This window comes from Vicugna pacos, chromosome 9 (assembly GCF_048564905.1).
Source record: "Vicugna pacos chromosome 9, VicPac4, whole genome shotgun sequence".
Lineage (NCBI taxonomy): Eukaryota > Metazoa > Chordata > Mammalia > Artiodactyla > Camelidae > Vicugna > Vicugna pacos.
In genome coordinates, this window is record NC_132995.1 from 40,909,389 (window position 1) to 40,936,828 (window position 27,440).

General features: G+C 50.7%; 4 protein-coding genes across 11 annotated transcripts in view; 2 read left to right on the forward strand and 2 right to left on the reverse strand.

Moving 5' to 3' along the window:
• RANBP10 (RAN binding protein 10) overlaps positions 1-541 on the reverse strand; it is a 60,265-nt gene extending 59,724 nt beyond the window's left edge. Inside the window, exon 1 of the mRNA XM_006203706.4 lies at positions 166-541. Within this exon, the coding sequence (XP_006203768.1) occupies positions 166-400 (235 nt within the window). The 5' untranslated portion in view covers positions 401-541. The remainder of the gene's footprint in view (positions 1-165) is intronic.
• TSNAXIP1 (translin associated factor X interacting protein 1) lies at positions 511-13,866 on the forward strand. 5 transcript variants are annotated; one of them, XM_006203709.4, is made up of 17 exons: positions 559-599; positions 856-1,051; positions 4,314-4,413; positions 7,911-8,023; positions 8,153-8,279; positions 9,423-9,516; positions 10,250-10,446; positions 10,851-10,986; positions 11,410-11,579; positions 11,651-11,810; positions 11,887-12,017; positions 12,178-12,303; positions 12,441-12,593; positions 12,703-12,812; positions 13,012-13,138; positions 13,234-13,340; positions 13,550-13,866. In XM_006203709.4, the coding sequence occupies exons 2-17, from the start codon at positions 1,005-1,007 to the stop codon at positions 13,788-13,790; spliced, it is 2,139 nt and encodes a 712-aa protein (XP_006203771.2). In that variant the 5' UTR covers positions 559-599; positions 856-1,004; the 3' UTR covers positions 13,791-13,866. The 5 variants fall into 5 exon arrangements, with proteins under 5 accessions (XP_072823674.1, XP_006203771.2, XP_072823673.1 ...); XM_072967573.1 differs by lacking the exon at positions 856-1,051 and having other exon boundaries at positions 511-599; XM_072967572.1 differs by lacking the exons at positions 559-599; positions 7,911-8,023; positions 8,153-8,279 and having other exon boundaries at positions 763-1,051.
• Positions 13,867-13,957: 91 nt separating this feature from the next.
• Positions 13,958-22,703, reverse strand: CENPT (centromere protein T). 4 transcript variants are annotated; one of them, XM_072967579.1, is made up of 14 exons: positions 22,543-22,703; positions 22,200-22,241; positions 18,253-18,343; positions 18,027-18,114; positions 17,822-17,918; positions 17,562-17,698; positions 17,409-17,445; positions 17,046-17,194; positions 16,210-16,410; positions 15,581-15,907; positions 15,233-15,323; positions 14,463-14,639; positions 14,270-14,374; positions 13,958-14,188 (listed from the first exon to the last, which is right to left on the reverse strand). In XM_072967579.1, the coding sequence occupies exons 3-14, from the start codon at positions 18,283-18,285 to the stop codon at positions 14,065-14,067; spliced, it is 1,566 nt and encodes a 521-aa protein (XP_072823680.1). In that variant the 5' UTR covers positions 18,286-18,343; positions 22,200-22,241; positions 22,543-22,703; the 3' UTR covers positions 13,958-14,064. The 4 variants fall into 4 exon arrangements, with proteins under 4 accessions (XP_072823680.1, XP_072823679.1, XP_072823681.1 ...); XM_072967578.1 differs by lacking the exon at positions 22,543-22,703 and adding an exon at positions 22,402-22,510; XM_072967580.1 differs by lacking the exons at positions 22,200-22,241; positions 22,543-22,703 and adding an exon at positions 22,043-22,173.
• Positions 22,704-23,124: 421 nt separating this feature from the next.
• THAP11 (THAP domain containing 11) lies at positions 23,125-25,075 on the forward strand. Its single transcript, XM_031680911.2, has one exon. It carries the CDS (start codon positions 23,428-23,430, stop codon positions 24,370-24,372), a length of 945 nt encoding a protein of 314 aa, XP_031536771.2. The 5' UTR covers positions 23,125-23,427; the 3' UTR covers positions 24,373-25,075.
• The last annotated feature ends 2,365 nt before the right edge of the window (positions 25,076-27,440 follow it).

The window sequence follows — 27,440 nt, forward strand, 5'->3', positions numbered from 1 at the left end:
CCTAGTCGGCCTGGTCAGCTCCATCACCCTAGACACCCCGCAGGGGCTAAGGCCTAACCCAGAGCACTCGGGCTGGTGAAGGAACGTGATCCAGCAGGGGCTGGGCAACACAGCCGCACTGCAGACGCTCTGGCCCTTCTACCCGGCCCCTAAACAGGCCGATACCTTTGTAGTGGACGCGGAGGTTGCCCTGGGAGAGGCCGATATAGTTGTACTTGTCCTTGGGGCTCCAGGAACGCGGTAGCGGCGTCTCGCGCTGGTTGACCGCGGGATACAGGCGCTGCAGGCGCCGGCTCAGTTCCTGCTCCCCCGGGGACGGCTGCCCGCTCCCAGCACCCCCGCCGGAGGAGTCTCCAACCTGCGGAATCCCAGCTCCCGAGTCCGCCGTCGTCGCCGCCATCTTGGAGGGAGCTGCTATTGTGTCACTGGGGGCGGGGAAGAGCGGGACCAGCTCCGCCCCGTTCAGCCAATGGCCAGCGAGCCAACCGAGGCTGCAGGGAAACCGAGTCCGAGTCCGGCACCTCTCTTCGGGCACCGCCACACCTCGGACTCCATATCCCACAATGCAGAGCTCTCCAAGGGCGGATCAGCTCGGGCTGGTAAGGAACTTCGGTAGATGTAGTACAAACCTGCTCAGCCGTAAGCTTGCTCGGCCGAGACATTGGACCACCGAAAACTACAGTTCCCGCTGGCAACGCGGCTGCGACCTCTCAGTTCGCCTCCCTCCCCCATGGCCTTGGTTTATCCCCCTGTCTCAGTTCTGGTCGCTAGGGTCATAGCTGCTGTAGTGACTGACTCTGAGAAGACCCTGGGTCCGGGTCGGAGTCCACCCTTGCTACTCGGTCTTCCTTCCAGCCTGCCGACGAGAGACGAGGGGGGCGTGACATAACCCTGACCCCGCCCCCGCCCGCTTGGCTGCTGGGACTTGGTCGCCATGACGACGGACTGTACACTACCATAGCTCCCTAGGTAGCGGGTACTGGCTGCCCTGCTGCTGTAGGATCATGGCCTCCCTGAAGCCACAGCAGCTCAGCTTCACGACCACATCGAGGTAGGCGCTGGCCGGACTGAAGGCGGAGAGGAGGGCTTGGTACTTCCAGAAAGAGAAATGGTACCTGATTCGCAGTTCTGCACCTCCTGCCTCTGTCCATTCGTCAGGGGCTCCAGCCCTGCGGGGTCATTGGTGCCGAAACAGAATCCCAGATGACTTCTCCACCCAGGGAGGACGTTACATTCTAGTGCAAGGGCAGGCGCACTTTTTCATTATTAACAGCCAGCCTGTTTGTATTGAGCGTGTAATTATGTGCCAATTGCTTTATATAACACATTTAACCCTCACAACAACTCTATGAGGTAGTAATATCACCATTTTACAAATGAAGAAATAGAAGCCTGGAGCCATCGTATTTTACACATGTTTATACGTGTTGGAACTGGGATTTGAACCCAGCCATGTGAGACTCCTTAACCTAAGCTCTTAGCCACAAGCATACACGGCCTCTTCACCCACTTTGTTTTTGACAAAGAAGCATCTCCAAGCAGCCCAGGCACACCCCACGGCTCAAAGTAGGTCCTGCCTGTATTCAGGGGTGAAGCAAATATGATTACAGGCTCTATTAGCCAGGAAAGCCACAAAGTATACATATTAAAACAAAAATTTTGGCTAAATACTTTCCAGCTCTGGGAGTTCAGAGAAGGCCCTTTAAGTTCTGGGCCTCTGTTTCCATATCTCAAACACAAACCTCACCTCACATTGTTGGGAATATTCAGGCGACATATATGAAGCTCTCATGACAGTTCTTGCATGTAACAGGTGTTCAGTAAGTGTTTCAAGTTGTTCCTGGGTTCAATCCCCAGTACCTCCATTAATAAATAAAAATAAATAAACCCAACTACCCCCCCAAAAGAACAAAATAACCCTTGATATTCACCTAAACTCTAATTCCCCAGGATCTGCTGCCTTGACTGAGAATGCCCACAAAAATCAGCAAATTAAATGCCAGCTTGATTATTTTATCCAGAGCTAAAATTAATCTACAAAACTCAGACAGCAGTCTTGAGAAAGAGTGTTGTTACCCAACACAGGAATGATTTAGGAAATTACAGTCATGTTTGAAAGGGATGTGAAAAAGACTCAGAAAGAGAATCCTCATGTATTTTAAGAAGGAAGCACAGGAGGGGAGGATGTAGCTCATGTGCTAGAGCACATGCTTAGCATGTACAAGGTCCTGGGTTCAATCCCCAGTAACTCCTCTAAAAATAAATAAACCTAATTACCTCCCCCCAAAATTAATTTTAAAAAAGAGTAAGAAGTTTAAAAAAATTAAGAAAGAAGCATAATGTAAGTAAAAAGCATAATGTAATTGCTGAAGCTGAATTTGGTGGCAGTACAAAACATCATTCCTGCCCATATTCTTCATTCACCATTATTTAGTGATGTATAGTACACTGGGCCAAGCTCACTGCTTCCCTTAGAGGCATAGTATGCATGTCCTCCTCCAGCTCCTCTTAGAGCAGGACCAGGATGATGAAGGATATTTCAGCACGATACATATGTCAGAAGGACCCTCCAAAAGGGAACTTTGAATTGTGCATTTTCCTGGGGCAGGTTTCTCCTCCCCACTGGCTTTCTCCTTTCAACCTCACATTCCTGGCACAGTAGGTCTGTGGATGGAACTCAGCATCTTGACTTCACTCAGTACCAGGACATACCCGTCAAACCCACTGCCTGCCATCAGTTAAATAACTGACTTTTCTCCACCTTTGAAGTAGAAATATAGATACCTGCTTTCCATTCCTCTCTGAGAATTGGTGTAATATAATTAATATAATACTAAAGAAGCCTCCTACGCTTTTTAGATAAGTATATAGACACTACCAGTTATTCTTAAAATTATTATTTAGGACTCTCCTTTGACACTTAAAACTAACATGTTACCTACTGAGATTTTCCACTTAACAATTTCTCAGGATTTGTAGATTTCTCCATAGTTTTCTTGTTTACCTTGCCTCATGTAGTAGTCCCAGCAGGAGCAAAAAGAATAGTTTGGAAAATTGACTGGTCTTGACAGGAAGGTATAATTTAACCCAGTGAGCAGATAGATTGATCTGTTGCATCCTGTCTCAAACCCATGATGAACGTCTGGGCAAAAAATGTCTGGTTTTCCACACCAGCTACTTATGTGACATGGTTTGCTCACATTTGTTCGATTCAGAGACAACCGAGGACTGGAGTTTGGGGTATCACTGCTCCATGAAGTAGGACTGAGGAATCCTGCAGGACAGGGTTTCCCAACTGGGTTCATGTTCCTGCTCTCACCTTCCCTGGAGTTTGGGTAGTCCTAGTCTCACTTTTATGGACAAAGACATTTGAGGCTCAGGAGGTTAAACAACATGCCCAAGGTCACCAGCTAGCAAAAGGAATGAAGACACAAGTCTGCCTGACAGCATAAATCACCCCTACCCACCCCTGCCAAGGATTGCTGGGATTATTTCTTCCTTTTGTTCCACTGGGGTCTGCCTGCCCACATGCAGCCCGCCCTTTTGACCCCCAAATGCCCTCCTAGCTTGAGCAAGGATGGCTCTCCCAAGAAGCCAAGGAGTTAAAGACCTCCTTATGATCCACTTTTCTCTCATCCTGCTGTCATAATTAACAACTCTGCAGCTCCTTGCAGTTTACAGGCTGTTTTTACTTGTCTCTTTTACTCTTATTTAAACTTCACAATAGCTTTGTGAGATAGAAAAAGCAAGAATTGACTCCATTTCCTTATGAGGAAACTAGACTGAGAGAAGTCAAATGATTTGCCCAAGAGGGTTCCTATTGGAACCACAGGTGTCAGCCTCTGGGCCCTATCAGCCAGTGAGTAGAGGGTCGAGACTCTCACCCTAGCTCTTGGACCCCAGACCCTGTGCTTCTTGTCCTACAGCGCCTGCCTTCACACCTGACTGGTATCACAACCCCAGAATGTGCCAGTCACATACATGAAACTGACATCACAGCCACAGCTGAACACTGAATGGAAGTGTAGACCCACAGGGTTCTCTGGGTGCGTGGTGAGGGTGTCCCACCACTACAAGAGTTGGTGAGACTCTGGTGATGGGGAGAAGGTTTCTGGGAATGAAGAAAAATGGTTTGAGCTCAGAGCCAGGAGCTTGTTGGCAGCATCTCTGGGAATATGGAGGCAGCACTGGGAAGACACAAAGCCTGGCTCTGAGGGGAAAGGAGGCCATGTCTTGTGGATCTGGGAAGGGTGGAAGTGCTCTCCCCACTCAGGACTCTGTCACCCACCACTTCCTTCCTCTTTCCTGTGCAGAACACACCTGCGGCCTTTAGGAGTGACCATAGATGATTCTCTCCTCACAGAAACCAAGAGTACTCAGAAACGCAAGCTTTCTCAAAAACGGAAGACACTGGTTAGTGGCAATGTTTTGTTGGAACCCTCAGATTTGGTCCACAGATCCTTTCTGCCTCACTATCTGCAGCCCCAAAAGCATCATCCACCTGAAACATGCCCCACCAAGTGGCTTCTCCCCAGTCAGCGGAGTGTAGCTCAGAGGCTACAGGTGCTGGGGTGAGAGTGTGCACACTTGCCACATCTCACCTAAGAAGCCTTCCCAGACCTCCCCTAGCAGTAAGGGACTCAGCCCCTGCCCACTAATAACCTACCCCTGCAACGCAGCATTCTGGAGTGGACATTTCTTCATCCAGCCTGCCATGTGCCAGGCACTGTGCTAGGTGCTAGGATGGTTCCACCAGATCTTCCATGGTCCTTCAGAGCTATATGACTGTATCTTTTTGTCTTTACAGCCATAGTGCCTGATGTGGTACTTGAGTGGCTGGCATATGTTCACCATAAATGCTGTGAGTAGGTGTGTGAGCACAGCAGTAAAGGATGTTCCTCCATTGTGTTGTTGGCCCTGCATTAGAAGTAGAGACTCTTTACCAGCCTTAGGACAGGTTGTCCCTCCATTCCTGTTCTTTAAAGTTTTTATATAAAAAATCACACTGTCTTATTAAGTATTGAGGGGATTTTGTTGATATGATCATGATTATTATTATTTAATCAGCAAGCAGCCACTGTTCAAATCTTACAGATGAAAAACCACATTTGAGCAAACTTATAACTCAGGCTCACAGTGGAGAACTGTGGGCTGTGGTGGTTTTCCTTATGTGAGTGTGCCTTGTGTGGAGGATTTGGGGATACATGGGCTACACACTTTGTAAGACTGACGACTTCCAAAATGGGGACCCTAACTTCAGGCAGGGTTAGTGTGGACTCTCTGTGGAGACCAAGCGCAGCCACGGTCCCACAAGACCCGATTACTTGAGGCGCCCACACCCCACCCTCCTCAGCTGCCATCTATCTAGTGGACTTGGAGCTGGGTTGTCACTCCCTTTCTTGAGCCCGGCAGCAGCGACACCGTTCTCAACCACCAGAGGGCGATGTTTCCCCCCCACCGTCCCCAGCCTCCCCCACCCCCAGGGCCGCCCTTCCAGTTTTCACCTGCAGGGGAAAGCAGAGAGCCTGGAGCTCCCAGGAACAGCTCCTTCCAGCCACTGGCTTGTGGAGGTCTTAACAGCCATTAATAACCAGGCCAAGAAAGCAGCATATCCCTGGGAATCAAAGTACGGTGACCACGATTTCTCTTGGCAGAAATGACAAACAGAACACGAGGACTGGCCTTTTGAAATGTGAAAAACCTATCATTAATTCACCAGGGTTAAATGCTTGACAACTTCTCAGCTGTCTTCCAGGGTTACTTTGCCCTATTATAAAAATCACATACATTTTTGATAGTCTTTCAAAAAAACTTTTTCTGGCTTGATTTCTAAGTTTGGCTTCTCTCATTTTGTTCTGTTTATCTATTTCTACTTTTATTTCCTATTTTAAAAATTTTTATTATTGATAGTTTTTTCCTTTTCAAGCAACAGAGACTTAAGGCTTTCTTTCCTAAGAGTGAAAGGATTTTAAATAATTAAATACCTTGTGAGTGTTTTTCTGATCATCTCCCAAACATTTTGAACATGTAACATTAACATTTCTATCAGCACGGTGTATTTTTACCATAAGTAATGGGTCAGGAAAAATACAACTTTAGTTTTAAATACCTATAAATGGTTAAGTGTTTTAGAGGTATATTTGTATTATTAGTTCTTATGTTCATTGCATTATATCAGCAAATGCAAGTTAGTTTTTCCTTGTGTTTTTTATTTTTATTTATTTAATGGAAGTACTGGGGATTGAACCCAGGACCTAATGCATGCTAGGCACACACTCTACCACTGAGCTCTACCCTCCCTCCTAAATCAATATTCTTTTAAATTTCAAAGTAATATGTGCCTTGTAGGAAATTTTGAAAAATGCACAATTAGAGAAAAATAAGCATCCATGGCCTTATTATTAGAGAATAATCATTGTTTATTCTTTGAGAATCTTATAGAGAATAATAATCATTGGATTAACCTTTTGGATTATTTCCTCCATCTTTTCATTTTACCTGGTTGTGCTTATTCCCTAATTTCAGGCTTTACTTAACCCTTACAGCTATAGCATTAGTATATTTCCATGTTAAGCCTCTTTGTAAACATTTCACAGCTGTATAACAATTTTCTTAGACACTTAGGAATTTTCTAATTTTTTCACAGCCATAAGTAAGGCTTTGAGGACCACCCTTATGCATAAAGCTGCCATTCCATCTCTGTCCCCTCTGCACTGGCCAGCCCAGACAGCCCAGACTGTGCCTCATCCAGTCTGCTCTCCTTGGGCATGAGCCCCTGTTCATGGCTCTTCAGAACTCCTGCTGTTTCCCTGAGGTGTGGATGCTACCCAGGCAGTCTTTGTGCATCCCTCACTTTCCCTGACACATAATCCTCTCCCAGAGTGACCTCAGCCTCTCCCATGCAGTATTTCAAGCTTTATTGAAATCACTGACATCATCACTTCCTCCCCTAAGATGAGCAGTCTCCTCTGGCCCCCTCCATTCAGGGCCCCCAACCCTTGTGACCTCCATTGGCTTCAGTTACCACCTGCTGACTTGTGATTATCAATTCACTTGTCATCCCACTTCCAACATACCCAGCTTCTCTCATGTCCCAGAATCCAGTAGGGGCTGGCTTGTACCGTGGATCCAGAAACATTTGATGAACAAATTAATGACTGAATAGATGAACTCTAGAAATAGGCTTCACTGGGTAAGCAGTCATTTTTTTCTCTTACATCTTGAATATTTAATGCCAAGGTTAAAAAACAAGCTCATACATACTACTGCTTCTACCCGCTACCCCTGCTCAAGGTTCAAAATGAGATCCCACTGCTTCTACCCCCTCCCCCTCCCCCAGGAGGTAGAGCCCAGTCTCCTCCCAGGGTCCACAGCTCACCCTGCTGCACCTCGGCAGTCCAGTCTGTGTCAGTCCGGCTTGAGGCTGGGCCTGCCCTCCTCCATCTCTGTCTCTCTAGCTGGACTGTGTTCTGAGGGCAAGAGATGGTCCCAATCGGTACTTATGTCAGTTTTCATAGCACAGATATTCAATACTCACCCACACCTACAGAAGGGGAAAAAGAGATCATCTTTACTGAGCTCTTAAAAGGTGCCCAAGTCTATGTAAACTACCCTTTATGCTTTCTCATTGCATCCTCACATCAATACACTGCAATGGGGACTACAACCATCCCCATTTTAGAGATACCCATTTCTGAGACTCAGAGAAGTTAACCTTGTGGTCACACAGCTAATAAGGGAGATCTGGGATTTAATCTAATCCCTCTCTAACTCTAGAGACCACAGTCTTAGTTATGAACCATATTGAGAAGTTGAGGGGGTAGAAAAAGGAGTGGAAGGAGAAGCCTGGAGAGGAGCATCAGGAAGTAGAGCAGCGTTGCCATGGTAACCCCACCTGTCCTTTCCTGTAGTCCGGTTCGTTTTCCACTGGCAGCCACCTGTCCCCATGGCCCACATATATCAGTGACCAGACCATTCTGCATAATCGAAAGCCCTGTTCAGATGACTACCGAAAGCGAGCGGGGTAAGCTAGGTTTAGCCCAGGGGTGGACGGATTGGGCCCAGAGACAGCATAGGGGTGTGTGCTACCCCTGACCCAGGGTGCAAGGGCCTGGCAGGATGCCCATCACATCTCAGCCCACAACCCCTGCAGTAGCTGGCAGCAGCAGCCCCTGGGCACTACCAAGCCAAGGTACCTGGAGCAACTAGAGAACTACCTACACAAGGAGCTCCTCCTGCTGGACCTGGGCACGGATTCTGCCCAAGAGCTGAGGCTGCAGGTCAGAGCCACAGAATAACTGTGGGGAGGGCGGGGGGAAGGCTGGGAGGAAACCTTACTCACCAAGACAGGGCACTTCAGACCTTCAGGAGAGACCAGCCTCTCCCAGCTCTTTTGGGCTCCCCTCCTGGTAAGAGAAACATATTCTATGACAAAGCCAGAGAACAGGCAAGGCTACCTATATGGAAACAAAACTCTCCTGAAGCTTAGACTTTCTCACCTGAGTCAGGTGGCCTGGATACTGTCTCCAGTGCCTTCAGCTCTGTGATCCACAGCACCCACCTTGGGTCATTGGACATTAGTGAATGGAGCCTGAATCCTGGCAGTTGGGCAAGCAGGGGTCATACAATGTCCACCAGCCCAGTAACAATAGCCCCAAGCTTGAGGAACTTAGCCAGACACATAGAGAGAAATCTAGGCGTAACCTAGATTCTGGTGCATATTAGGGAGGGACTCATCCAATCTCTGCTCAGAGATGGCAACGGGGAATCTTTGACTTCGGACTTAGTCACTGACAGAAGCATTTGCTGAGCATTGTCTATGTTCCAGGACCTGGATGGGTCTCACGGGCTGAAGGAACCTCACCAACCAGGAAGCAGAAACTCAGAGAAGGCATCCAACTATGTAGTAGGGGAGCTAGGATTCAACCTCGGGGCTGATTCAGGAGCCTGTGCTCATTCCAGTACACAATGTTGCTTCCAAACGCTTCCTGTGTGTCCAAGTGGGACAGGAAACCACACCTCTACTTGGAGGCTGTAATGCAAGGCGAGAGCCTTCAATTTTCTCTGTCCCCACAGGGCTGTAAGATGGGGAGGGGTGCTGGTTAAGAGGCCAACTGAAGCACAGTGCATGGAGGAAGCTGGCTGCCTGGAGAGCCAGATAGGGGGCTCAGGCAGACTGACTGAAGTCATCTGCCAGGCCTCAGACACAGCACCAGGAGAGGTCTCCAGAGAGCAGGTGAGACAGAACTGCCCCTCAACTCTGTGGCTGTGACAGACCCAGATGTGCCTGGAGCATTTATTTGAATGTGAGTCACCTGGCAGCTTCATGTTAGAACATTTCTAAGCCAAGCAAAGGAGAACTTAGTTCCTACTGAGAGTGGTAGCTATAGGCCAGGAGGTGACAGTTTCCCTTTTCTTGCCAGCCTTACAGAGAGATCTTTGAATTCTTCATAGAGGACTTCAAAACATACAAGCCATTGCTCTCCTCCATCAAAAATGCATATGAGGTGATGCTGGGTAAGACTGCAGCCTCCCTGCCTGGGCCCAGCCTGGAAGAGGCAGAGGATCCTACTCTGCCTTTCTGGGGGTCTGCAGCAGGGCTGGGGCAGCTACAAACGGGGCTTTGAGGTCACCAAGCCCCACTCAGCCTTTTTGTTTACACTGTCCTGTCGTAAGGCACCCCAGGACAACTTACCACCTCCCATTCTTGAGAAGCATGATGGGGCAATATCAGTAGGAAATACAGCACCTTTTCTATTAAGAGTTAACCTAGAAGGGAGTGAGTACCTCTGTGAAGTGATGAGGAGGCTTCCCTCATCAGGCTTACCAGGTGCTGCACATGATGCAGCTGCAGAACTGAAGGCCATATGGGGAAAGGGTATAGGTGAGACCTCAGTCCTCATCTGGACTCTGTCCCAGGTTTAAAAGCAAGTGCAGAGCTCACAGTGAAAAAAAATGTGACAATGAATATATGTATGTTCATGTATAACTGAAAAATTGTGCTCTACACTGCAATTTGATACAACATTGTAAAATGACTATAACTCAAAAAAATTTAAATAAATAAAATAAAATAAAAATAAAAGCAAGTGCAGAAAGGCCTTAAGCAGGGACTGTGCTTTGAACAGCTATGCATAGACTCCTGGAGTTTGCAAGGGACATAGCCACTCACTGTGACCTCAGGATTAGAGTCTCCTGACAATTTATCCTCCATGGTCCTAAAGGGACTGTCCCACCTGTCCCTGCTTAGCCCACCAGAGGGAGAAGATTCGGGCTCTGGAGCCCCTGAAGGCCAAGCTTGTCACTGTGAATGAGGACTGCAATGAGAGGATCCTGGCCATGAGGGCTGAGGAGAGATACGAAATCTCCATGTTGAAGAAAGAGAAGATGAATTTGCTAAAACTCATTGACAAAAAGAATGAGGAGAAGATCTCATTGCAGAGTGAGGTGAATGAGAGTAATGTGGTAACCAACTCCCTGGATGCCTGCCACCCCCACCCCAGGGGTGACCCCGAGGCCTCTGGCACTGAGTTGACCCCCTAGCTCTCTCCACCCTTCTGCCTGGAATGACATACTGAGCCCCCTCTCCACGTGCTGCTCTCATCTATGGCTCAGCACTGGCTCGGTGTGGCCCCAAATGCGAGCAGAGTCCTGCTCCTTGGCTGCCAGGCTTTCCCCACAGGAGAGAGCTTTGGCACTTTGCGGGACTCTGGAATGACCAGTCTCCTCCTTTGTTTACCTTTCATGTTCCCAGGCCCTGGGCCACCCAGGACCCCTCCATCCCCTGCAATGACTAGCTGCACACAGGGGTCCAGAGACAGCCCCTGACCACACAGCCACCTTCTCAACAGGTGACCAAACTGAGGAAGAACTTGGCTGAGGAGTACCTGCACTATCTCAGCGAGCGAGATGCCCGCAAGATCCTCATCGCAGACCTGAATGAGCTACGGTACCAGCGGGAAGATATGTCACTAGCTCAGTACCCAGGTAAGCCTGTGGTGGGTTTCTCTCCCCTGAGGGAGCACTGGAGAGGAGTCCACTCAATCCCATTCACTCAGCTCTCCTAATATCTGCTCATTGCATGCCTATTCACCATGGGAGATGGCCCTGCTGCCCCCTGGGTCTGTGGATCTTCTGAGCTGGCCTGAGAGTCACAAACTTGTTTAAGAGGCAATTGCTGGCAGCTGAGGTAGCCTAGACTCCCTAAGAGCAGGACAGTCCTGGTACCCCACATCCTGGGCTTCTCTATTTGAGTCCTAACCCCTATGCTGGTAGCACCATGGAAAGGCACAGGGGTTCCCAACCTGGGAGAGCAGGAAGGCCTGGGACATGTCCTGAGGGACAGTCAACCCTGCCCTGGGCTACAGGCTCCAGAGCCAGGGTTACACGAGCTGGCGGGCCCCCTGGCAGGCATCTGGGGGGAGGACCCTGTGAAGTTAACAGTGGCTCTGAAGATGGCCCGGCAAGACCTGACCCGCATGCAGATGGAGCTCAACACCATGAAGGCCAACTTTGGAGATGTGGTGCCCAGGAGGGACTTTGAAATGCAGGAGAAGACCAACAAGGATCTGCAGGAGCAGGTGCTGGTGGGCAAGCAGGGTAGGGCAGGGTCATACAGGTGGGTAGTGAGGACTAATCACCTTGCCCACAGCTGGACAGCCTGAAAGATGACTATGAGGAGGTCCGTAAGGAGCACGAGATGCTGCTGCAGTTGCACATGAGCACACTGAGAGAGCGGGACCAGTTCTATGCTGAGCTGCAGGAGATCCAGCGCACCTCCACACCACGGCCTGACTGGTCCAAGTGCGAAGGTAATGCTGGCTGTTGGGGCCCCAGGGACTGCTCAGGGGCATGGTCTGGACTCCAGCTCCTTCTTCCTACCTGCAGATGTGGTGGCTGGGGGTCGAGATCGCTGGCATGTGCTGGCCGAAGGCAAGAACAGCGACCAGTTGGTTGACGTGCTCCTGGAGGAGATTGGCGAGGGGCTGCTCCGGGAGAAAGACTTCTTCCCTGGTTTGGTAGGGGAGTCCCTGGGCTCAAGAGGCTTGGGGCCAGAGTCAGAATAGCCAGGCCTTACTGCTGAGACTTGAGGTTATGCCAGAACTATCTGGGGCTCTGCCCTGCTTGAGGGTGGGGCTACAGGCAGGCCCAGAGATGAGCTGACACTCTTCCTTCCAGGGCTATGGTGAATCTATCCCTGCTTTCCTTCAGTTTGATGGCATTGTGGAGAACAAGAAGCCAACCAAGAAGGATGTGGTAAACATCCTCAAGGATGCCTGGAAGGAACGTATTGCTGAGGAGCAGGTCAGATTTCACCAGCCATTTTGGCCTGATGTGGCCCCCTGAGTCCTCCAGGGGGCCCCTCAAGGTGCTAGGGGGCAGGAAGGAGGGCCAACCAACTGTGGAGCAGACTGATCAAGCAGTCTTTCCCTAACGTGCAGAAAGAGAAGTTCCCAGATTTTTTCTTCAATTTCCTGGAGCGTCGCTTTGGGCCTAGTGATGCCATGGCCTGGGCTTACACCATTTTTGAATATATCAAGCTCTTCCACTCCAATGAGGTCATGAATCAATTCTATGCAGTCTTGATGGGAAAGGTGAGCTTGGGCCTGGCCCTCCACCCTTTATGCTCAGCATAGGCCAGCTCTATCCCTGTCCCTACCCCTTTAGGAAACAGCAAGACAGTCAATGCTTCCCTCCCTACAGAGGAAAGAAAGTGTATACATCAAGCAGAAGGAGACAATAGCACAGCTGCTGAAGGAGATGACACATGCTGACAGTCAGAATGAGGGGCTACTAACCATGGAGCAGTTAAGGTGAGAGACCAGTCAGGCCACCCTAAACATGTCCTCTGGCCAGGTCCCTAGCTGTGCAGGGGGAAGGGGAGCCTGATGGGAAGGGCCAGAGCTTCAATGCATGCTGCCCTTTTGAGCACTAGTGGGGCTGGTAGAGGGATGCAGGGAGATGGGTAGGCAGGCCTCAGCCAGGCCCACTGGCCCTCTTGTCTCCCTACAGCACTGTCCTCAGGAGCACCTTCCCCTTCAAGAAGGATGAGAAAATTCAGGAACTGATGGAGGCAGGGGGCTGGCATCCCAGCAGCAGCAATGCAGACTTGGTCAACTACCGTTTATTGTTTATGGAGGTGTGTCAAGGGCCCAGGAACTTGCCCAGCCCTGCCCTAGCCTCTGTTGGACCCTAGCCCATGTACCCTCACCCTGCCTTGTGGCCCCTTCCCAGGATGAGGAGGGCCAGAGCGTGCCCTTTCTGCAAAAGCTGTGGGAACAGTACCTGAATGAAAAGGATGAGTACTTATACGAGCTGAAGCAGGAACTGGGCCTGGAACTGTGAGTGACCCTGGGGCCTTCAAGCTCACTTAGCCATAGGCAAGTCCCGCAGGCTGGGCCATGGGTGGCACCTCAAGCCCCTGGGTCTCCCTATGCACCGAGCTTGCTGCTGGACACTATATACTGCTCAAGCCTGGGAGAGGGCATCTTGGGGTCTGGAGTACAAAGAGGAGGGTCAAGGCTCGACTCTCTCTTTCCCTGGTGGGCAGCCATGATAAGGTGACTCTACCTAAATTACGTGAGGCCCTGATGACCATTGATCCCAGCCTGGACAAGCAGACCCTGAATGGCTATTTGAGCCAGGCTTTCCAGTTCCCTGTGACAGAACTGCCAGAAGAGGGTGAGGAAAAGGAAGAGGGCACTGTGATACAGCTCCAGACTGCACTGGAACAGCTTCAGATGAGTGACGTTAGGCGTATGGGGCCTCGAGAGCAGGAACCTGCAACCTAAGGCTGCTCTGGGCAGCCTCAGTGCTCCCGTGCTGCCAACTTCTGACTGTTGGTATAAAGTTGTTTGTTTGCATCCATGCTATTCTCTAGGTTATGCTGAGGAATCAAGGGGAGGGGGGTTGGTCCCTGCCTAGCTGGTCCCAGGACATGTACACAAAACACAGCATATTGTTTGTGACACTTTATTGATGCTGGGGGACAGGGAGGAAACTTGGAAGTGTATGTGGGGCCAAAGGGCCCCAGGTGGGGAGAGGGCAAGTGTTGAGACCTGGCCACTACTGGGCAGGGAAGACAGAGTTGCCACTGAATGCACAAGGGATGAGCAGCTGCCGGTACTCCAGGGGCAGGTGCCGCTCCACAAGCACGTGCAGGGAGACTTGGTCAGTGACCAGACCCTGCCTGCAGCAGAGGAGAATAGAGAACGACAGAATCAGGGCCAGAACTCCCACACCCAGCACCTCCCTGCTTCCGCCCACTTACCTTCGCATCAGCAGCTCCAGGTCCTCTGGCCTCACAGTCTTGCGGCCAGCATGAGCAGCAAATACCTCCAGGTCATCACAAAGATGCTGAAAGTACTTGTCGAGGCTGCCAAGAAGGTTGGGGTAGAACAGACTAAACAGACTGTTCATGATCTGAGGGGCTTCTCCCCCGACTCCAAGTGTCCAGGACTCACCACTTCTCCACCATCTCAAGAGACTTCTTCTCCATGGGCATTTTAGCATAGAAGCTGAAGAGTTTTGCATAGTGGTTCAGTCCGGTCTTGTAGGGATCTTGACGGGGCCTGGGGCCAGGGATTCGAGTTCTGGGAGGAAGCCTGGCTGACAGAGTCTCCGGAGGCTCAGAAGTTAAGCTGGGGGCAAGGAGTGAACAGAGGTAGCTGAATTGCTACCTGAAAATGCCCTTAATCAAAGATAAGTCTTGCTGACTCCTGCCAAGATTGGGGCCCTTGTGTTTCTTGGCCAGCCTGGACCAATAGCTGAAATAACCATTTCTTGGGGACAGTGGGGACAGGGAGCCATGTAGAAGCCTAGTCTTTCCCTGGGGCCCTGATCCTCCACGGACTGGACACAATGCTCTAGTCTAGCCTCATCATACAAACCAGTACTTGCTCAGGCTCATGATCCTCAGGCTTTGGCATAGACATTCCCTCCCTCAGCCCATTGCTGCCTGTCTGGTTTTATTACTCCTTCTCCTGGAGATATTCTGTGACTACACACTAGCCTAGGCACTTTCTCCTACCCAGGCTCCTCTAAGCCCCTGCAAGCAGACACCAGGATGACATACGTGATCTCGGTGAGCCCCACCCAGCCCACCTCAGGGTGCTCTGCTGAGTAATCATCTGTATACCTACAGGAAGAATGATAACCCTATGGTGCCAGTGCCAACCTCAGTTCCTAGCCCCTTCCCAAGAGGCCCATGTGGAAGAGGGTTGTAGGATCTTACACTGCAGTGCTAGGCGGTGGAGCTGGCTCAGGAAACTGAAGTCGTCTGGCCCGAAGGAACTCTGGGGTGCTGGAGGCCAACTCTGGACTTGCTGCAGGGGAAGGGCAGGGATATAGAAGGCTCAGATGCTTGGCCTGACCATCTCACCCAACCTTGAAGGCCCACAGCCTCCCTGTCCTGTTCTTCAAGGGCCTCATCTAGCTCTGGCCAAGCAAGGGATCCTTCAGTTTCCTTGGCCCAAAACTACCTGTGCCTAGAAACACAAGCCAGGTAATCCGCTTCTCCAAGGTCAGGGATATAGCTGTCACTTACCAACCCACCCCCTGATCCCTGCACTGGGCCCCTTACCTGTCCTGCCAGGGGTATCTTCATCCCCTGAAGATCCTTCTGGCTCCTTGGCCTCAATGGCCCCCTGGGACCCCTCTGCTTCTGTCACCTCTGTGTGTTCTTCAGGCTCTTCTGCTCTGGCAGATCCTTGTGCTTCTGTTGCCTCCTCCACTTCCCTCATGCTCAAGCCTTCTTTCATCCTTCCCTCTGCCTCCTCACCAACTCCATTCTGTAAGGGCTCTACTCCATCTTCTCCAGAGATATTACTGCTGGTGTTTGGAAAGCCCAGAGCAAGAGCATCAACCTCCTCCACCTTTCCTGCCATAAGCTGGGCTGGCTTCCCAGGACCTAAATCAAGGGGAGAGAACACGGGCTAGAGAAGCAGTAGGCCAGGGCTGTAGCTCTGAGAAAGGTAAAGATGGAGTAGTAAAACCTAGTCTAGCCCATCAAGGAGAGAAGGTCAGAGGCAGCCCCAGGGTACTGGTTTGGAGTCTCCTGGTCCCAACATTGACTCTGCTCTTGGATGGAGGTGGGATCAACAGCCAGGTACCCAGTGGGGAGGGGGCACACAGATGGGCCTGAGGAGGAAAAAACCACCAATTCTTGCTCATGCTAGGTTTGGATCGAGGCCACATGCCCCACAAACTCACCACTGTTCTGCAGCCTAGGCCCACTGCTCCATGTCCTGTGACCGACAGCCCTCTCCACATCTTTAGCCCCAGAGTGAGAGGGGCAAGGCAGGGAGTGTTGCACAGTGGGGGAACGGCCAAGCAAGGGCTGGGAGAAGGGCTGCGTGTCCTCCAACACCGTGTCCGTTGGCAGAGTGGTAACAGGGGTTCTGAGGCTGTCACCTGGAGATCAAGGGCCAGTTGGCATTCAGTGTTTTGCAGGCCCACCTGCTGCTACCCAGTCACTAGGGCCTGCGTAGTGGGCCCACAAGTTTGCCCGAGTGACCTTCAGAAAGAAGACTACCTAGTGCTCTGAGACTAATCTCCCTTCCACAGCTCTCCTTGCTTACCTTCCTGCTCCTTAGCCTGGCATTCCCAGGCTCTACAGCTTGCTCCACCCAAACTGCTCACCCATGGCTGTACTCTCCACTCTCTGGGCCTGTAACCCTTCTCTTACTCTGGTGAACTTGACTTGTCTTCTGGAATCAGGCTCCCAGGTCAGCTCTGACTGACCAGCCACTTTCAACCTCCTAATAAGCTCCAATCACCATACCACACCCCTTTCCTACCCTCAGTCCCATAGCTCTTCAAGGATATGAGGTCCTGGAACATACTGGAAGACTAAGACTGGGCCCCAGCAAGACAAGAGGCAACTTGTGGAAAGAAAGCAGAAACTCCTCATAGACCTACTGGCCAGGCTTGCTCACTATCTTTGACCTGAAGTAGAGAAGAACAACCCTGGACTCAGCAGCATCTCCTATCTCTTGTTGGGGGAGAGCTTTCTCCACAGGCCAGAAGAAGAGAAATCTCAACCTTACCTGGAGGAGCCAAGGCAAGGGAAGTATCTTGCATATCCTGCAAAAATGTACCCACATCTACAGCTCGGCGGGTAGGAGGTCTGCGGGCCAAACCAGGTCTCTTTACTGACTGTGGCTGGAGAGGTGTGGCAAAGGTCAGGTTGAGGGAGCTGGTGGGAGGGACAAGGCACAAAGGAAAGTTAGGTTCCTGAGGCTCAACCCTCCTCCCCCAGCCTAGGATTCCCCCAAATGTTCTGGTGTTCTCATCTCTTATAACACAGCTGCCATGAAGTAAGCATGGAGCAGTATGGCCAAATTCCATTCTAGTCAGCACCTTCTTCCCCAAGACTCTCCTCCACCAACCCCTAGAACCGGCAACAGCACCTGGTGATGGAAGAGGCATCAGCATTCCCATAAGGCTCTGCAAGAGGATATAAAAAGAAACCATAATAAGTTACCCAGGCCTCTCTCAGGCCTCCTCAGCCTCTCCAAGAGGACAGGAGAAAGAGTGACCACAGGTGTTGTCCAGGACCTCACCTTGAGAGAGAGGCAGCCCCTGGTCCATTCCTTGCTGAAACACTGACAACCTCAGCCTCTGCTTCCTTCTGCCAGGAGCCAGCAGACCTGGAGCCAGAGTTGTTGAGGGTTCAACTTCAGGAAGTTGCAGCTCCAGGCTACAAGAATGGAGCTTATCTCAGACAGGCCAGGACACCCAATTCTGGCTCTTGGGGCCCCCAAAAGGCTCCCTGACAAGAGCTCCCCAACAGCCCAGTTCAAGGGGGGAATTCACTGTGCACCTGCCCCGACTGCTTTCCCGTCTGGAAGTCTGGACCACCTGTGGTGTTGGCACTGGCTTCACCACTGATTCTGGCAACACGATGGAAGATTCCGGGGCTGCATAAATAGCAAGGAGAGGATGCGGCTGGCAGGGCAGGCTGCCCTAAATGAGGGATACCATAGGATTGGCACCTGGTTCTGACCTGCAGGCCAGTGCTCACTCACCAGTTAATAAGATGTTCTTCAGCAGAGTCCGGGGTGTCTGTTCCTCCAGGTGTCCACCAGCTTGAATATGGGCCAATCTGTCAATAGACTTTGGGTAACAGCACCAAGCAATCAGTCTGTTCCTTTGCCTTGAGTCCCTCAAGGTGGGGTCCAGAGCAGAGCTAGAATTCAAGAGCCCCCTGAAGGCAACCAGAGCTCTCTAGTGGTCAGTGGGTGGGGCACTTACCCTGGCTTTATGAGAACGACGCCTGGCAGTCATCTTTGTTTGGCTCCTCAGCTTCTTAGAGGAAGGTGTTTCAAGTAGGGCTCTCTGGGCACTGTGTAAAGACCAGCAACTCTGAGAATTATGTGGGGAGGAGGAACTAGAGATGTGTTTTCATCAAGAATCTTAGTTGAAATCCTTTACCCTCAGGGACAGGGACTTGGGAACCACATGCCCCTCCCATAGCCCTGTTTCCAGCTCTGTCAACAGAGTTGTAGGTGAAAGGAAGCCCGAACAGTATGGGAAGAGAAAGGGGCTGAGGAAGGCTTCACACAGGTGACTGTCAGAAGTAGAGGTTAACTGCACAGACAAGAGGAACAATTAGAAGAGTATTCATTCTAGACACTAAAATAACAATCCAAATATGTTTAAGTATTTTTAAACCTTTTAAGTACTTGTCAGGGTCTGATAGAAACTTCCACATGAGTCACTATAGCCGTTGTCTTTCTAGTCCAATTCCCTCTCCGACTTCAGAACCACATAAATGTTTCCAGGGCACAGCTCCCACCTCATCACTCGTAGGTCTAAAACCTATAATGAATGCCTTTCCATTGTCTATAAAGGAACTGCACTTCCCCCAGGAAGCTGGGAGATGCCATATTCCACACCTCTGTACCATGAGCTCATCAGAGCCCTCGCCCACTGCCACTCCCACCAAGTCAGGCCAAATTTCCTGCTCCCTCGCAAGGCATCTTTTCAGTTCCTGCTTCCTGACTTCCGCCCAGGCTGTGCTCTCCAGCTCCTTTCCCATCTTCCAACTTGGAACCGCCTGGGAGGCAATTCAGGGCAGATGCCTGGACCCACTCTGGAAAACTGGCGTAGAGAACAGATTCTGAGCACCCATCTTTCGCTCCAGAAGTGGACCCCCAAAGACGCCAGCATGATTGAGCTCTGTGATCTCGATTCGCCTGGAGTCCCAAGGCTGGAGACACAAACAGCTGACCCGAGTCCAGCTAAGGGAAAGGAGCCAGTTCTCAGAGCCCCGGGCTCTGCTCCTTTCTGAGACTCAGTTTCCCTCTCCAAACAGGTTCCGCGCTGGACTCTACCGCCCAGTTCCTCTGGTTGCTCTTGTGCTGGGGCAGCGCCCTCACATACCTAGTCCGAGCACTCCGGGGTCGCCGCGGAGTGAGCGGATCCGCTGTATCCAGCACGCGCCGTAGTAGCGTGCGCGTCGTAGGCTCGCTGTCCGGGCTGTAGCTGTCCGCCATCGCCTCAGCTGTCCGCCCTCCCAACCGCTGAGGGAGCCGCGGCAGCCGCCTTCCCGCCGCCTCAATCAAGCCAACTCTCGCGAGGCTGCCGCACAGCCCCACGGGAATTGCAGTTGCCGCCGGCTGCGCTCGGTGCTAACCTTAGTGATTGCAAACCGGCTTTGCAAGCAGCCTTATCTTGAGCCTGGGCAAACATGTGCAACCAGTCGAAGCCTCGGTTTCCTCATTTGTAAACTGAGGATGATAACCACCTAATTGGGTGGGTAGGGGGATGTAATGATTCCATAAGATAATGTTTAACTCACGATCTGACACATAGTAAGCCAGTCCATCAGTAAACAGCACTCACTATTGTTAGAATGGCTCTTACTCCCATCTCCTTCTCCAAAGATGAGGAGAGACACATTTAGGCCACGAAAAAATAACTGCAGTCTATACATGACCTCGTCAGATACGCATTTGCGAAAACCAATGTGTCTATAGGATCTGTATCTATCACAAGAAATCAATTTGCAGGCTTGGAGGCTAGTGGGGTGTTTGAAACCCAGTAGAGATGTTACGATCTCCAAACATGCGCAATTTTGAGATGAATTCGGGCTCACAAAAGTTCTTAGTGCTGGAGACTCCATTATCATATTTTCACCAACTGATGGCCTCCTCCCTCTCTTTCTCAAATTTTCATGGGAACCGAATTAGAACTTGAGTTCTGAGTATTGTGTGAAGTTCTCTTTCTTGCTCCTAAATCAGGTGTAAAGTATCAGATACTGGAAAGAGGCATGGTCTTATTTGTGCTTGTGTTGAGAAACAAAAGGGGAGGATATAGCTTAGTGGTAGAGTGCCTGTTCAGCATGCATGAGGTTCTGGGTTCAATCCCCAGTAACTCCACTAAAAATAAATAAACCTAGTCATCCCTCAAAATAAAATAAAACGTATTTTAAAAAATAAGTTTTAAACAAGGAAAAAAACAGAAAGTAAGATTCTTGCTTCTTAAAATAAGAGAATTGCAGTGAAAAGTCATATTAATATTCCTTGTCATTTACAGTTGACCTCTGTGTTATCTGACTTAATTTGCTAGCCCTTTGCAGGCACCTTTCCACAGTCACTATCAACCACCTAAGTGCAATATGTATATATTTATTTATTATTTGTAATGCCTTGAACTGGATAATATGGAAAATACACAAAAATCTTTCCAAAATAGTTTGAGAATCAGCTTACTTTTGCACAGTATTCTAATACATTTGCATAGATTGCTTTACTGTGTTTGCATAATTGATTAAACTTTATATTTACTACTTGTCTTAAAAATACACTGGGTTCATGAAGTGATGGAGAAGAGTCAGAGAGATTGGCAAGGACCACACTATGCGAAGTCTCCCAGGTTTTGGAAAGGAGTTTGGACATTATCCTACATGCAACAGGCCACTGGAGGGATTTAAGCAGAGGCATCACATAATCGTATTTTCTTTGGCAGCCATGTGAAGAACAGATTGTAGGGGAGGCAAGATTGGAAGCAAGGAGACATGTGACAAACATTCTTGCCCTTCTCCAGAGGTGACAAGATAGAAGGTAGGCAGGGCAGTGGGGGTGGGGAGAAAGCCATGCATTTGTATTCTAGATATTTTTTAGTGTGGAAGATTAAGAGTAGATTAGAAGTGATTTTATGTACTAGAAGGCAGAGTTGTCAATGTTCTGTACATAAAGAAATGATGTCAATTTGACCTTTCACCAATATTTTTTGAGTATGGTAGATTTTGAGACTAGGAGTAGAACCGTATCACTAACTGTAGGACAATGAAAATATATAACAGATGCAATGATCTTTTGCTGAATTTTATCTCTTCTGCAAACATTTTATAAACATTTAAACATATAACAATGTGTGTATTCATGTTTTTACAGTTGTATAAATGAATGTTCATGTGAGTTGAGGGAGTGAGGAGGTTCTTTCACCATGAACTACACATACTAGAAATGAATTTCTGAATTTGAAGGAGTTCAAGCTGTGGAGCTCAGCTGCATAGAAGCCAGGAGGAAAGGTTCTGTGAAATCCACACATATAATGAAGGCTCACATTGGCTGAAAACAGGAATGCAATGTAATGTCTGGGTGTTAGGACCAGAAAAATAGTTTTTTCCCCATTGTCCCGAATGTTTCTAAAATATTTTAAGTATGGATCCGTTTACAGTAAAGAACAACAAACTGAAAAGAAAGAAGAAAGAAAGAAAGAAAGAAAGAAAGAAAGAAAGAAAGAAAGAAAGAAAGAAAGAAAGAAAGAAAGAAAGAAAAGTAACAGTTAACTTGAAGGGACATTGTTTTCTTTCACAATCTTTTGTTTTGTTTTTAGGGGGGAGGTAATTAGGTTTATTTATTGATTTTAATGGAAGTACTGGGGATCGAATACCAGGGCCTCATGCATGCTACGCATGCGCTCTACCACTGAGTTATAACCTCCCCCCTCTTTCACAATCTTTTAAAAAGCCCTATCTATTTCGTTTTTATACCAAATAATTAGAAATAATATGTGCTAGACTTCGGATTCATACCTGTGGTCTGTAATTAGGAGAGAAAAAAATGAAAGACAGGAAAAAGGGTGCAGAAGGCCTACAGGTTACTCTCCTGGACGAGTGCCTCTTTTGCCCTTTAGGGCACTTTCCCCATCGAAGTCGAGGGAGTGGAGAGGTGTCTTGTTAAAATACAAACCCTGTCCATCCTCTGAAGATCCTTCCAACAGTTCCCAGTCGCCTGCAGAATAAAATCATATATCTTTTAAATTGGGCCAGTTTGTTATCTTTGCTTCTGCTACCCTGGCTACCCTCTAGGCTCTTTAAGGACGGAGCCTGACTCTCTCCTGCCTCAGGGCCTTATGGGCTGGTTCCCAAGGCAAGAACCTACTCCTTCCTACCTAAGCTTTTTGTAGTTTTTTCTTCCTGGGTCTCCGCCTCTCATTTCCCCCTGTCTTGTTCATTCCTTTGGAGCGTTAATTTCTGTGATTTACATCCATTCGCATGCATTCACAGCTATTATCCAAAAGTGGGTTCCTCACCCCTCTAGGTAGTCAGGCCGGGTCGGTCTGGCTCCTGCGAGGTTCCCAACTCCCTGCACTGCGTCTCCCGGCACAGTAGGCGCCTACTGATGACTCTGTTTAGGTCAATAAGTGAGTCAACGCAAGAAGCAGCTGAGTCGGGTGAGAGTCCCCAGCGCAAACAAAGAGGCTCCTGAGGCCCTCTGTCCCCCCTCCCCCACAGGAATGCAGCGGAGTCGCCCGCTCTGGGTCGGGGACCGCTTCCGGCGTGCAGCACAACCTCGCTCGAATTCTGTAATCCGACCTTTCCCTTAGGCGGCGCTCCAGGCCACAGCCGCCAAGTTTAGCGCAAGGCATTTCGGGATTTGTAGTTTCTGTAGGCCTATACCCAGGGCGCTTGCGCACTGGAGAGTCGCGCGCCGCCGACCCCCATCAGGATTCCGGGTCTTTGAGAAGGGCGCTCCAAGTGACAGCAATCCAAATGAGTACGCCTCTGTAGTCCGCCGAGGATGAACCGGGTCGGGGAAGAATCCGCTCTGCGTGGGCTGTCGCGGTGCCCTGGAAAGTGGCCGGAATAAGCACGCCCCCGCTCCGGAAGTGAGCTGCTTCTGGCGCGGTGCATTGTGGGGGGCGTAGTCCTCCTTCCCAGGCGGTCCTTCGCGGCGTCCCCGGGGCCCACTCCGGAGCGCAGGCGGGCGGCTGGGCGGGCGGCGCGGCGCGGGCCGGCTGGAGGCGTATTCTGGGCACGGGGCGCTGGACCAGGCCCGGTGCGCCGGGTGGCAGTAGTGAGAGGCCGCCCAAGGCCTCGCGCGGCGCCGCCCGTCGAGGGGCGGGCGGCGACAGAAGGACCGGGCCGTCGAAGGGCTCAAGAGGCCGGTGGGCCGGGCCGGGCCGCGCGGCGCAGCCATGCCTGGCTTTACGTGCTGCGTGCCGGGCTGCTACAACAACTCTCACCGGGATAAGGCGTTGCACTTCTACACGTTTCCCAAGGACGCTGAGCTGCGGCGCCTCTGGCTCAAGAATGTGTCCCGTGCCGGCGTCAGTGGGTGCTTCTCCACCTTCCAGCCCACCACGGGCCACCGTCTCTGCAGCGTCCACTTCCAGGGTGGTCGCAAAACCTACACGGTGCGCGTCCCCACCATCTTCCCGCTGCGCGGCGTCAACGAGCGCAAAGTAGCACGCAGACCCGCGGGGGCCGCAGCCGCACGCCGCAGGCAGCAGCAGCTGCAACAGCAGCAACAGCAACAACAACAACAACAACAGCAGCAGCAGCAGCAGCAGCAGCAGCAGCCGCCGCAGCAGCCGTCGCCGTCCGCCTCCGCTGCCCAGACCGCCCAGCTGCAGCCGAACCTGGTGTCTGCCTCAGCGGCTGTACTCCTCACCCTTCAGGCCGCTGTAGACAGCAGCCAGGCTCCAGGATCCGTGCAGCCGGCGCCCACCACTCCCACGGGAGAAGACGTGAAGCCCATCGACCTGACGGTGCAAGTCGAGTTCGCAGCCGCAGAGGGCGCAGCCGCCGCAGCCGCTGCGTCGGAGCTAGAGGCTGCTACAGCAGGCCTGGAGGCCGCCGAGTGCCCTATGGGCCCCCAGTTGGTGGTGGTGGGGGAAGAGGGCTTCCCTGATACTGGCTCCGACCACTCGTACTCTTTGTCGTCAGGCACCACGGAGGAGGAGCTCCTGCGCAAGCTGAACGAGCAGCGGGACATCCTGGCGCTGATGGAGGTAAAGATGAAGGAGATGAAGGGCAGCATCCGTCACCTGCGTCTCACCGAGGCCAAGCTGCGCGAAGAACTCCGGGAGAAGGATCGGCTGCTGGCCATGGCTGTCATCCGCAAGAAACACGGAATGTGAACCGGTCTCTTTTCGGCCTTTGGGACTCCCGGACCCCTGCCAGCTTAGGGGGACCTCAGGCCGCGGTTGTTGAACACCCACCTAGTCCTGGGGCACTGGTTGTCAGTACTGAAGCTTAGGGCAGCTGGAATCTTTTGCTGGGGACCTGTCACCCTCTCTTGTTTCCTCCTGAAGCAAGGTCCTGAAGTCGGGGACCTCAGACTGCACTGGTGACACCAGCAATTATGACTCTGTCAACCCCCCTCCCCACCTTCACCCCCAGTTGCAGGTTCTGGTTAAGCAGGGGCTTCAGAACCACTGAACTTACCCACTTGGGATGCAGACGGAATGCCGAAGGACTATGGGTTGGGAAGACAACACCTTGAGTTTGGCCAGCAATCAGAGACAACTCTTCTGTGTAGTGATAAGAGATCAAGTAACATCATTTCTCCCACTTTTTGTGCTTTCCCTTCCCAGATGCAGCCTGTGATTTTGATGGGGACTGGCAGATCTGTGCCTCTGCTTCCTAGGACTTCCTTCCCAGGAGGTCATCTACAAGGGGATCTAGGTGACCTGTTGATGGAGATCCAGCTTGCCAGGGACTTAGGTCTATCCTGTTATGTTTGCTACTGGTTACAAATTCTATTTTCTGTACAATTAGTCAAACTAAAGTTTTCACTGTGTTTGTTTGGCAAAACGAATTAAACAGAAAGTAAGGTTTTTATTTGGGTTTCGCCATTTTATTTTTGTAAGGACTCAGCTAATGATCCCTGAAACATAGGGGGGATGGGCTTCCCCATAGATTTCTACCTTCTCTGCTTTAGGTCTCAAGGACTAGGCTGATGCTTCAGTGACCAGGTTTCTCCATAAAGGGGCCCTAAGCAGATGGACCCTAGCCTCATAATGCCTTCACAGAGTTCCTGGGCCACCTCACCCCAAAGAGTTTGCAGCTTGTACCAGATGGTCCTGGTTTGTCCATGGGTTAGCTCCCTGTGTCCTTTCAACTGGGAGAAGGAGCAACTGAGAACTAAATTGAATTGTGGCAACCCATTTCTCTGAGCGTTTTGAATTCCTCGTGAATTTTCAGTTCGAGTTGAAAATTTTGCTCACCATTTTATATCCCTTAGCATACTACAGTGTCTGGCACACATGGATATGCAGTTACTTAAATCAGTGAAGACCAGAGCTGGAACCAGCCATAGACTTTGACTTTGGTACACTTTCATTTGTGAAGGAGGTGGGTCTATAGAGGACTTTAAGAATAGGAGTTGGGATTTGTGACCGCTTGACTCATTTTCTTGGCTGTTAACATTTTTTAGATTGGATATTGTAGGGGCAAAGTGATGTTTTTATCTATAGTTCCAAGCAATTTAGTTCAAAGCCAATGGGGATAGACAAATGCCTTCAAAGCTAGCCCCATTTACTATGGGTGTTGGGGCATAAAATGGACACTTCTTGGGCTCCATAAAACATGACTACTTTCTCTGTTACTTATGGAAAAGAACCAGTCACCTGGGGCCTTCCCTGTCGTTGCAAACTGAAATGAGTTTAAAACGTCTCTCTTGTCTGCTGTTCTCCTGGCCCCTTGACACCAACTTGAGAAACAAGTTTCTGGACTGGAGGAGGTCTGGGGCATAGGTTGTGCAGGTGAACAGTTGGGGAAGGGACTGGATCTCTCCCTTCCAGGGTTGGTTCTGGCTACTCATAGGTGGCAGAAGCACAGCAGTGCCCTTCCAGGCCAGCTGGGACTGAAGCTCTTTGCAGGCAGCTATTGGGTTAGTCTCTCATGTGTCCTCACTCCCTTTCAGTAGGAGAGAGGATTTTCCCAGGCTCAAGCCATGCTCTTCAGTGAATCCTTTAGCTTCTGTTTGTTGAGGGGACTTACATTGTTTCTGCTTTGGCTCACTTAAACATTTCAGCCTCACTCCCAGGACAGGGTGAGGGCCAGACTCTGGCCAGGACTCTTACGTCTGGATGTTGTGACCACACAACCTATCTGGTGTTTTAGCTTCTGGGAAGAGGGAGGATAGCTCAGAGCAAAGGAGGTCCCAGATACACCACAAGCAGGGAAGTGCAGAGTCTCACTGGCTGAGTAATAACCTAGTCAGGCAAAGTAATACAGATATGGGATTTAATAAAAGCTTGGCCTGGTCTTACCAGCCATCCCCAGAAGGAGAGGGGGTGGGGGTCTGTGAAGATGTAAAACTCTTCTGGAAGAACAAGAGTACTGAGAGATCTCTGGCCTGGAGAAGCTTTGTAGCTATTAGCTTTACCTGTGGTTCCCCTGCAGTCTCCAACAGGCCTGACCTAGAGATAGGCTTTACTTCAAATGTTTGCGTTGCCTGGGAAACGACGAAAATGGGCGTTAAAGAAAGGGCAATGGGTGGGAGGGAGATTATGGACAATCTGGTCCCTTAAATCACAGGAAAGGTTTGGGAGAGCCATTTATTTCTCTTTTTTTCAATAAAAGTTGAGACTCTTAGTTGCCCCAACTGTTTATGAGAAATAAGAAACTTATCACAATGTTTTGTAGACACTGTAGAAATCTAGAGTAATCTTGTCTTCTGCAGAGCCCGACTTGAGCATTTGAGTCTCCAGCCCAAAGAAAGCCTCCCCTGCTTGAAACCAGCTTTGGGTCCGACTGGCACCCGGCAGGGCGCAAGAATGTTGGGACAACAGAAGTTATGGGTACCGCCCGGGCTGGCCTTAGAGCACCACCTGGAAGAGCCGAAGGGGCGGTCAGAGCACCAAAGAGGGGTGGGGGTTTGCGAGCGGAAACAGCCCAGGGGCCCAGGGAGGGGCGGCTAAGCCAGTTTGGGGCCAGGCCGAGCTCCCACGGAGGCGGGACCAACACCAAACGGCCGCGCAACCAGGGCGGAGCCGGACCAGCTGGGACCTGGCGACAACTGAGCCCTGACCCCTGCCTGGCGCCGAGCTCGGGTGTTCCAGAGGCTTCCGCTAGACCACAATTCTCAGGGGCTCGCCCCGGCAAGCTCCCTCCCCGATTTAGCCTCACCTCCCGCGCTGCAGGCCGTGTCTGGGCCTTGGCGCATAGGACGTCGGGAACTGTAGTTTTCTCCAATCAACGT

What these genes read in the sequence shown, in the direction of transcription:
- CENPT (XM_015238673.3), bottom strand. Translation starts at nt 19,496, where the DNA reads ATGGCGGACAGCTACAGCCCGGACAGCGAGCCTACGACGCGCACGCTA. An exon ending in GATGCCTCTTCCATCACCAG is followed by an intron (nt 17,195 to 17,408) that starts GTGCTGTTGCCG and finishes CCCTCCCACCAG; the next exon opens with CTCCCTCAACCTGACCTTTG. An exon ending in CTGGAGCTGCTGATGCGAAG is followed by an intron (nt 14,189 to 14,269) that starts GTAAGTGGGCGG and finishes CCTCTGCTGCAG; the next exon opens with GCAGGGTCTGGTCACTGACC.
- THAP11 (XM_031680911.2), top strand. Translation starts at nt 23,428, where the DNA reads ATGCCTGGCTTTACGTGCTGCGTGCCGGGCTGCTACAACAACTCTCAC.
- TSNAXIP1 (XM_006203709.4), top strand. Translation starts at nt 1,005, where the DNA reads ATGGCCTCCCTGAAGCCACAGCAGCTCAGCTTCACGACCACATCGAG. An exon ending in ACAAGGATCTGCAGGAGCAG is followed by an intron (nt 11,580 to 11,650) that starts GTGCTGGTGGGC and finishes CCTTGCCCACAG; the next exon opens with CTGGACAGCCTGAAAGATGA. An exon ending in CTAACCATGGAGCAGTTAAG is followed by an intron (nt 12,813 to 13,011) that starts GTGAGAGACCAG and finishes GTCTCCCTACAG; the next exon opens with CACTGTCCTCAGGAGCACCT.